Source organism: Nanorana parkeri, unplaced genomic scaffold (genome assembly GCF_000935625.1).
Source record: "Nanorana parkeri isolate BGI_ZX_2015 unplaced genomic scaffold, ASM93562v1 scaffold485, whole genome shotgun sequence".
NCBI lineage: Eukaryota > Metazoa > Chordata > Amphibia > Anura > Dicroglossidae > Nanorana > Nanorana parkeri.
The window spans coordinates 4,113-15,293 of NW_017306753.1; the positions used below are offsets into that span (position 1 = coordinate 4,113).

Here is an 11,181-nt window from a genome sequence, read left to right on the forward strand (position 1 = left end):
ACCCCACACACCTAACCGCACACACCCGACCTGACCTCACACACCCAGCCTGACCCCACACACCCGACCTGACGGCACGCACCTAGCCTGACCGAACACACCCCCACCTGACCGCACACACCCAGCCTGACCGCACACACCCCGACCTGACCACACACACCCGACCTGACCGCATACACCCAGCCTGACCGCACACACCCCGACCTGACCTTACACACACCCAGCCTGACCGCACACACCCCGACCTGACCGCACACACCCCGACCTGATCACACACACCCAGCCTGACTGCTCACACCCAAACTGACCATACACCCCAGACCCCGTTCTGACAATGAAGGGGTGTTCTGTGGTGCTGTTCTAGGGTAACAACACAGCTCCTCCATAGATACAGTACAGGTAGTAAGCGCTGTTGTCCCCCTAGGATAGGATGTGCGTTAGTGGCAGGATCACCAGGTGAGAATGCTTTATACAGCCACCACATCTCAGGACTGACATTAGATAAGCCTGCAGCTCCCGCATTACAGAACCATCCCTATCACAGTCGGAGCCTTGGACATTGCCGTCTCCTGATAAGTTGTCACGTTCTGTAGTTCAGTCTCTGTACTTTACACCTTGTCAGCTCTTCTGTCTACTTCATGATATCCCGGCCACACTGGCGGCGAGGCGACACGGTAAGACCGACACTAAATCACTTCTAATCAAGGCATGAGTGGAGGTTTTATTTCCATGCTGAATGCAGAGCCGAACCCTCTACTGCTGAATGCAGAGCCGACCCCTCCGCTGCTGAATGCAGAGCCGACCCCTCTACTGCTGAATGCAGAGCCGACCCCTCCGCTGCTGAATGGATTTGATATTTTTTTAATTTATTCACCCGCCCACCGACCTCCCCCTTGCTCAGTGACAGAGCTGCTGCATTCTAAAGGCCTCTGTGACACTTCAATGGGAGGAGTTTTGGGGGGGGTGTAGATCCAAGGTTGGGGATACTAGTTCCAGAGCCATGGTGTGAATGTGTGTTGTATCCTTGGTGTTATCCGTCCACGTGTAAAGTTGCGTGTTTTTTTTACGTGTGCAATACAAATGTCATCATCTTCTCGCCCGCAGGTTGCGTGGGTACAATTCCTTTTCATTGAGGATGTGGACTCGACACCGCGGCCTCCAAGCAGAGAATGGTCAGTTCAAGCTGGAGGGGGAGCCGCTGAGGATTCTGGGAGGGTCTATGCACTATTTTCGAGTCCCTAAAGAATACTGGAAGGACCGCATGCTGAAGATGAAGGCTTGCGGCCTGAACACTCTCACTACGTACGTCCTGTAAAGTGATGAAATGTTATCGATGTGTAAAAAGGGCAAATTCTGAGCTGACATTTCAATTGCAGGATTCTTTCTTCATGCCGAGGTGGAAACGCGGCCAATTATCCTTCCATGGCACCCTCTGCTGCATTCTAAACGGCAGAGGTTGCTGTGAGAACGAGACCCCATGATGATTTTCTAAACCTAAAAACAAAAATGTAATATATTGTAGTTCAGCATTTCTCAACCTTTTTTTAGGTCATGGCACCCCTTAAAAATCTAGAGGCAACCCAATCTAGAATGTAAAAATGTGAATATAAAAATGTAAACACCAAAGTGTGGCCCCTTTTAAATCCATACCAGACCCTTATCCTAAATCCATACCGGACCCTTGTACTAAATCCATACCGCGCCCGTGTACTAAATCCATACCGCGCCCGTGTACTAAATCCATACCGCGCCCGTGTACTAAATCCATACCGCGCCCGTGTACTAAATCCATACCGCGCCCGTGTACTAAATCCATACCGCGCCCGTGTACTAAATCCATACCGCGCCCGTGTACTAAATCCATACCGCGCCCGTGTACTAAATCCATACCGCGCCCGTGTACTAAATCCATACCGCGCCCGTGTACTAAATCCATACCGCGCCCGTGTACTAAATCCATACCGCGCCCGTGTACTAAATCCATACCGCGCCCGTGTACTAAATCCATACCGCGCCCGTGTACTAAATCCATACCGCGCCCGTGTACTAAATCCATACCGCGCCCGTGTACTAAATCCATACCGCGCCCGTGTACTAAATCCATACCGCGCCCGTGTACTAAATCCATACCGCGCCCGTGTACTAAATCCATACCGCGCCCGTGTACTAAATCCATACCGCGCCCGTGTACTAAATCCATACCGCGCCCGTGTACTAAATCCATACCGCGCCCGTGTACTAAATCCATACCGCGCCCGTGTACTAAATCCATACCGCGCCCGTGTACTAAATCCATACCGCGCCCGTGTACTAAATCCATACCGCGCCCGTGTACTAAATCCATACCGCGCCCGTGTACTAAATCCATACCGCGCCCGTGTACTAAATCCATACCGCGCCCGTGTACTAAATCCATACCGCGCCCGTGTACTAAATCCATACCGCGCCCGTGTACTAAATCCATACCGCGCCCGTGTACTAAATCCATACCGCGCCCGTGTACTAAATCCATACCGCGCCCGTGTACTAAATCCATACCGCGCCCGTGTACTAAATCCATACCGCGCCCGTGTACTAAATCCATACCGCGCCCGTGTACTAAATCCATACCGCGCCCGTGTACTAAATCCATACCGCGCCCGTGTACTAAATCCATACCGCGCCCGTGTACTAAATCCATACCGCGCCCGTGTACTAAATCCATACCGCGCCCGTGTACTAAATCCATACCGCGCCCGTGTACTAAATCCATACCGCGCCCGTGTACTAAATCCATACCGCGCCCGTGTACTAAATCCATACCGCGCCCGTGTACTAAATCCATACCGCGCCCGTGTACTAAATCCATACCGCGCCCGTGTACTAAATCCATACCGCGCCCGTGTACTAAATCCATACCGCGCCCGTGTACTAAATCCATACCGCGCCCGTGTACTAAATCCATACCGCGCCCGTGTACTAAATCCATACCGCGCCCGTGTACTAAATCCATACCGCGCCCGTGTACTAAATCCATACCGCGCCCGTGTACTAAATCCATACCGCGCCCGTGTACTAAATCCATACCGCGCCCGTGTACTAAATCCATACCGCGCCCGTGTACTAAATCCATACCGCGCCCGTGTACTAAATCCATACCGCGCCCGTGTACTAAATCCATACCGCGCCCGTGTACTAAATCCATACCGCGCCCGTGTACTAAATCCATACCGCGCCCGTGTACTAAATCCATACCGCGCCCGTGTACTAAATCCATACCGCGCCCGTGTACTAAATCCATACCGCGCCCGTGTACTAAATCCATACCGCGCCCGTGTACTAAATCCATACCGCGCCCGTGTACTAAATCCATACCGCGCCCGTGTACTAAATCCATACCGCGCCCGTGTACTAAATCCATACCGCGCCCGTGTACTAAATCCATACCGCGCCCGTGTACTAAATCCATACCGCGCCCGTGTACTAAATCCATACCGCGCCCGTGTACTAAATCCATACCGCGCCCGTGTACTAAATCCATACCGCGCCCGTGTACTAAATCCATACCGCGCCCGTGTACTAAATCCATACCGCGCCCGTGTACTAAATCCATACCGCGCCCGTGTACTAAATCCATACCGCGCCCGTGTACTAAATCCATACCGCGCCCGTGTACTAAATCCATACCGCGCCCGTGTACTAAATCCATACCGCGCCCGTGTACTAAATCCATACCGCGCCCGTGTACTAAATCCATACCGCGCCCGTGTACTAAATCCATACCGCGCCCGTGTACTAAATCCATACCGCGCCCGTGTACTAAATCCATACCGCGCCCGTGTACTAAATCCATACCGCGCCCGTGTACTAAATCCATACCGCGCCCGTGTACTAAATCCATACCGCGCCCGTGTACTAAATCCATACCGCGCCCGTGTACTAAATCCATACCGCGCCCGTGTACTAAATCCATACCGCGCCCGTGTACTAAATCCATACCGCGCCCGTGTACTAAATCCATACCGCGCCCGTGTACTAAATCCATACCGCGCCCGTGTACTAAATCCATACCGCGCCCGTGTACTAAATCCATACCGCGCCCGTGTACTAAATCCATACCGCGCCCGTGTACTAAATCCATACCGCGCCCGTGTACTAAATCCATACCGCGCCCGTGTACTAAATCCATACCGCGCCCGTGTACTAAATCCATACCGCGCCCGTGTACTAAATCCATACCGCGCCCGTGTACTAAATCCATACCGCGCCCGTGTACTAAATCCATACCGCGCCCGTGTACTAAATCCATACCGCGCCCGTGTACTAAATCCATACCGCGCCCGTGTACTAAATCCATACCGCGCCCGTGTACTAAATCCATACCGCGCCCGTGTACTAAATCCATACCGCGCCCGTGTACTAAATCCATACCGCGCCCGTGTACTAAATCCATACCGCGCCCGTGTACTAAATCCATACCGCGCCCGTGTACTAAATCCATACCGCGCCCGTGTACTAAATCCATACCGCGCCCGTGTACTAAATCCATACCGCGCCCGTGTACTAAATCCATACCGCGCCCGTGTACTAAATCCATACCGCGCCCGTGTACTAAATCCATACCGCGCCCGTGTACTAAATCCATACCGCGCCCGTGTACTAAATCCATACCGCGCCCGTGTACTAAATCCATACCGCGCCCGTGTACTAAATCCATACCGCGCCCGTGTACTAAATCCATACCGCGCCCGTGTACTAAATCCATACCGCGCCCGTGTACTAAATCCATACCGCGCCCGTGTACTAAATCCATACCGCGCCCGTGTACTAAATCCATACCGCGCCCGTGTACTAAATCCATACCGCGCCCGTGTACTAAATCCATACCGCGCCCGTGTACTAAATCCATACCGCGCCCGTGTACTAAATCCATACCGCGCCCGTGTACTAAATCCATACCGCGCCCGTGTACTAAATCCATACCGCGCCCGTGTACTAAATCCATACCGCGCCCGTGTACTAAATCCATACCGCGCCCGTGTACTAAATCCATACCGCGCCCGTGTACTAAATCCATACCGCGCCCGTGTACTAAATCCATACCGCGCCCGTGTACTAAATCCATACCGCGCCCGTGTACTAAATCCATACCGCGCCCGTGTACTAAATCCATACCGCGCCCGTGTACTAAATCCATACCGCGCCCGTGTACTAAATCCATACCGCGCCCGTGTACTAAATCCATACCGCGCCCGTGTACTAAATCCATACCGCGCCCGTGTACTAAATCCATACCGCGCCCGTGTACTAAATCCATACCGCGCCCGTGTACTAAATCCATACCGCGCCCGTGTACTAAATCCATACCGCGCCCGTGTACTAAATCCATACCGCGCCCGTGTACTAAATCCATACCGCGCCCGTGTACTAAATCCATACCGCGCCCGTGTACTAAATCCATACCGCGCCCGTGTACTAAATCCATACCGCGCCCGTGTACTAAATCCATACCGCGCCCGTGTACTAAATCCATACCGCGCCCGTGTACTAAATCCATACCGCGCCCGTGTACTAAATCCATACCGCGCCCGTGTACTAAATCCATACCGCGCCCGTGTACTAAATCCATACCGCGCCCGTGTACTAAATCCATACCGCGCCCGTGTACTAAATCCATACCGCGCCCGTGTACTAAATCCATACCGCGCCCGTGTACTAAATCCATACCGCGCCCGTGTACTAAATCCATACCGCGCCCGTGTACTAAATCCATACCGCGCCCGTGTACTAAATCCATACCGCGCCCGTGTACTAAATCCATACCGCGCCCGTGTACTAAATCCATACCGCGCCCGTGTACTAAATCCATACCGCGCCCTTGTACTAAATCCATACCGGACCCTTATCCTAAATCCATACCGCATTTCCTCCCCTATTCATCTCCATTACATAGGTGGGAGGAGGTTTTAAAGTCAACAGAGAATAGTTCTTTACGCCACATTTCTGTTAGTGTTTCCTCTGCTTGCAAGGCAATGACAGACCTCAGAATGTTACACTTTTCATTACCGGGGCAAATCCTAATTCTTCTGATGTTCAGTCACCTGACCAGTGCCATGGCATTGGTCACATGATCTTTGCTGTAGCACCACAGCTTACAATTCAGTAACGTGTTTCCCCGAAAGTAAGACCTACCCCGAAAATAAGACCTAGCACTATCTACTCCCCCGGATCCCTTTGGTCAGAGATCATGTGACTGGGCACAGGAGTGATGAAGGATTTACCCTATGAAGAAAAAATAAAACATTTTGGGGTCTCTTATTGCCTTGTAAGTGCTCCACGCATTCATTGGAACATACAATGATTCAATAAGTTCAGGGCCAACTTAAAACTTGAGAAGACTTTCCTCCTTAAAGGGAACCTGTCATAAGGGAAACATGGAGGCTGCTATTGCTAACCTCTGACAATGCTAGCCATCTGGCTGCAATGCTGAAGCTGCTGATTCACTGCTCCGAGCCATTGAGCAGAACAAGTCTGCAATAGGGAGGTTTCATGTTGGTAAATGTGACCCTAATCCATAAGAATGACATGTGACCTCTCAGCTCTTAGATTGGCTGACATGCTACTAAAACCTCCTTTCTTCTCTCCTTCCAGATACGTCTCCTGGAACCTTCACGAGCCACAGAGGGGGAAGTTTGACTTCTCAGCGAACCTCGATATTGGGTAATGTGACCCATGAAATCCATCTGGACTAGCAGTAGTTATGTGTACATGTCTGCGACCACAGTGAGAGGGCATTGGAAATAAATCCGGTCTGTGTTCCTGACCTCATGTTATCATGTCTATACGAGCTGTGTGATCCATCTATGTGACAGTGAATGACACAGCTTTTATATATAGTAAATACACTCTATTGCCAAAAGTATTGGGACGCCTTTACACGCACATGAACGCTAATGGCATCCCAGTCTTAGTCCGTAGGGTTCAGTATTGAGTTGGCTCCGCCCTTTGCAGCTATAGCAGCTTCAATTCTTCTGGGAAGGCGTCCACAAGGTTTAGGAGTGTGTCTATGGGAATGTTGGACCATTTGTGAGGTCAGGTACTGATGTTGGACGAGAAGGCCGGGCTCGCAGTCTCCGCTCTAATTCATCCCAAAGGTGTTCTATGGGGGTGAGGTCAGGACTCTGTGCAGGCCAGTCACGTTCCTCCACCCCAAACTCCCCCATCCATGTCTTTATGGACCTTGCTTTGTGCACTGGTGCGCAGTCATGTTGGAACAGGAAGGGGCCGTCCCCAAACTCCTCCAAAGTTGGGAGCATGAAATTGTCCAAAATGTCTTGGTGTGCTGATGTCTTAAGAGTTCCCTTCACTGGAACTAAGGGGCCAAGCCCAACCCCTGAAAAACAATAGAGTCCAATGGCGGCGTGCGTTACACCACGGCATCCCACGCTTTGCATTGCACTTGGTGATGTAAGGCTTGGATGCAGCTGCTCGGCCATGGAAACCCATTCCATGAAGCTCTCTACGCACTCTTGTTGTGCCAATCTGAAGGCCACACAAAGTTCGGAGGTCTGTAGCTATTGACTCTGCAGACAGTTGGCGACTTCTGCGCACTGTGCGCTTCAGCATGCGCTGACCCCGCTCTGTCATGTGACGTGGCCTACCACTTCGTGGCTGAGTTGCTGTTGTTCCCAGTTGCTTCCACTTTGTTATAATACCAGTAACAGGTGACCGCGGAATATTTAGTAGCAAGGAAATGTCCCAGAACACCTGAATCCAATGATTTGGAGGGGCGTCCCAATACTATTGGCAATATAGTGTATGCGTATATTTTCCTATGTTCTTCCATAGGCATCAGAGTGCTGCGGCTTTGTTCTGATGACACAAAATAGAAATTATTGGCTATATATTGCATGGTCAATGTAGCAACTGATGTCAATTGACTGCAATGACTCGAAGCTTATACAGAACTCCATAGCCACATCCTCTTTCTGCAGTCAGAATGTAGCTTCAGAGGAACTGCACTCTATTTTGTCTGAGGTGCTTTAGTCTGAGCCAAATATATGTGGTAGCCATTTTGTTTCATGTCGTCCTTTTGTATACTTCCATCATATTATATATGAGTTTCATCTCCAACAGTACGGGTGCTCTGTGCTGCAGAAAATGCCAATGCTCTAGAACAGCCTTTCTCAACCAGGGTGTGCCTACTGACTTTCTAAGGGGTGCCTTGAACTTTTCACACACAAGTCATGCCTCCGATGTGAAAGGGAGCTGTAATGTGAAGGGGACCCTGATGTGAAATGGGGAATCACACTTTTTTTTTTGTGCGTTTTTGCTTGGGGTCCCCCCCTCCTTTAAAATCCATACCAGACCCTTATCTCGTATAAGGGTCTAGTACGAAGTTTGGAGTACCCAAATGTTGTTTTTTACATTTTAGACTGGGGGCGGTTTGAGAATTTGCATACTTTTAAAGAGTGCTGCGGCTGGAAAAAAGGTTGAGGAACGCTGCTCTAGAACAGGGGTAGCTAAACTCTGGCCCTCCAGCTGCTGTGGAACTATAAGTCCCATGAGGCATTGCAAGACTCTGAAAGTCTTACAATGCCTCATGGGACGCTGGAGGACTGCAGTTTAACCATCCCTGCTATCTATATATCTATCCTATCTATCTATCTATCTATCTATCTATCTATCTATCTATCTATCTATCTATATATATACAGAGATCTCTGTCTCTCTATTATATATATAATAGAGAGATATCTCTCTCTCTCTCTCTCTCTCTCTCTCTCTATATATATATATAGAGAGAGAGAGATATCTATCTATCTATCTATCTATCTATCTATCGTATCATCAATAATGATTACTTTCTCCAATTGTACACAGGGCCTTTCTAGATACAGCAGCTGAAGTGGGATTATGGGTGATTCTACGCCCAGGGCCCTACATATGCGCGGAGTGGGATCTGGGAGGATTGCCTAGGTGAGTGTATACAGGGCTGCATCACAGGTCACCGGGGCCAGTCACAGCTATATGTCCCAGCATGCCCTGCCAGTGTCACATGTGACATCCATCCCATCGTCTGCTGTCGTCTCCACATGTGTCCCACTCAGGCACTGTTTCTCCTCACAGCTGGCTACTGCGTGACAAAGACATGCAACTACGCACAACGTATAAGGGCTTCGCACAGCCAACTGAAGCGTATTTCGATGAACTTATCCCCAGAGTGATCAAACATCAGGTGAGTGTAACGTCAAGTCTGGGTGCAAGTCTGGTTTCCTACGCACTTAACTGGCTGCCTACGTATTGCAGATCAGTGTCTTGTGGGTGAGCATGGCAACCAGGGAGCGAGCCACCGTGCCAGCGGCAACCCCACAATATGACCCCATATTTCTATAATGACAGGTTATCTTTTCATCATTTCTGGGATGTCTAGTCTATGTCACTTATAAAAGGGTATAACATATAAACTGTCTTTTTTTCCTTCATTGAAGCAATAAATGGCGGGCCACCAGACGTAGGCGAGTCCAGGATGTTTTTTTTTTTTTTGGTAGAAATAAAACAGCAACAAAAATCCAACAAATTTTGGGGGTTCACACAGTTCCCCTTTATCGGGGCTTGAGGAGTATTCAGAGGCGAATCCCAAAGGGAATAAACTGGACTCCGGGTTATTAGGACAATCTCTCTACTTAGGGGATTCCATCATACATCTGTCTCTGGCAGTCATGCCTGTGGCTGTCAGAGTCTTGCCTATGGGGATTTGTAGTTGCACCCCAGCTGGAGGGTTCGGAGACTGCCTACCTCTGCCATAAGGGAGTCATGCCTGTGGTTGTCAGAGTCTTGCAATGCCTCTTGGGATTTGTAGTTGCCCCACAGCTGGAGGGTTCAGAGACTGCCTACCCCTGCCATAAGGGAGTCCTCTCTGAATACTCCTCAAACCCCGATGAAGGTGGATTGTGTGGACGCCGCATACACAGTGGATTTTGATGCTGTTTCATTTCTACCAATAAAAACACCGTGGACTCTTCTACGTCTGCTGGCGCTCCCTGTTTTTTGATAGATTTCTCCAAGGCCCCTCCTTCAGTTTGGGGCCAGCTCTGGTGGGAGTGAAGCCACATCCGTGCGACCAAGCTCCATGAAAGAGGCTCCTATTAACATTATTGGACTCTATGATAAAAAGATCCCAGCTCCTCCCATCCTTTTGTGCTACTTTTTTCTTTTTATAGCGTTTCGATGCACATTGTCATTTTCCACCGTATTTTGGCTCGGATGGATCACTCTGGTGCAGAGTAGACGGTTGGGTTGGATGAGGGTTGGATAGCTATTACAATAATACTCAATTAGTGGATGTCTCTCTTTTCCTATCACCTGATCTGTCTCATTGTACTTTCCACAGTACTCCAGGGGAGGAGCCATAATCGCGGTCCAGGTGGAGAATGAGTACGGCTCCTATGCAAAGGATGCCAACTACATGGAGTTCATAAAGACTGTGAGTACGGCAAAGAGCAGCGTTATAACCTGAGTGATATCCTGCTGCTCCTGCGTTGTCCATATACAGGGTGGAGGAGGGTCCCAGACCAACCTGTATGGCTCAGGAGCAGAGAAGTGCTATGTTGTCTGGAAGGGATGTCTGGATAGCAAGACTTGTTACATAGAATAGAAAGACAATGCAATGTTATTTTGGTCTTGGTACCTGAGGTAGCACGGTGGATATAATGTCCTGTGCTTCACAAAGATGCCCGACATAGACGAATCATATCTGGAAATGTGTTACTAGACTTCCACACAGCCTTCCTGTGCCCAACATGTATGTTCCCTGATCAGAATGACACGCAACCCAGTCACTGGAATCTCATATAAGCTTTAACATGTTCATGTCATTTCAGAAGTTGTGTTGGGTAATTGTACAGCTTTAGGTTTCCTTAAAGGAGAACTATGGGGTCAGTGCTTTTCCCCATAGTTCTCCTTAGGGTAACGGGAGGACACAAACTAGCATCCTCCTGTTACCTTAAGCTCAGTATACCGCCAGCTACAGCTCGCGGTATACTGAGACGCCGCAGCCGGAGCGGATCCCGACATTGATGTCGAGATCCGCCCAGCTGCGTGACTGACAGCTGGCTCTGCCTATCTAGAGGCAGAGCCAGCTGTACCCGCCCCCTCCCCCGTCCGTTCCGCCAGTCAGCGCTGGCAGATCGGAGCGGGGAG

The 11,181-nt window shown here is 50.1% G+C and overlaps 1 protein-coding gene across 1 annotated transcript in view; it reads left to right on the forward strand.

Annotated features, from left to right (window-relative positions):
* The first annotated feature begins 1,093 nt into the window (after window positions 1-1,093).
* GLB1L2 (galactosidase beta 1 like 2) overlaps window positions 1,094-11,181 on the forward strand; it is a 37,619-nt gene continuing 27,531 nt past the window's right edge. Inside the window, exons 1-5 of the mRNA XM_018560891.1 lie at window positions 1,094-1,302; window positions 6,631-6,699; window positions 8,863-8,958; window positions 9,109-9,217; window positions 10,373-10,465. Coding sequence (XP_018416393.1) covers window positions 1,136-1,302; window positions 6,631-6,699; window positions 8,863-8,958; window positions 9,109-9,217; window positions 10,373-10,465 — 534 coding nt within the window. The 5' untranslated portion in view covers window positions 1,094-1,135. The remainder of the gene's footprint in view (window positions 1,303-6,630; window positions 6,700-8,862; window positions 8,959-9,108; window positions 9,218-10,372; window positions 10,466-11,181) is intronic.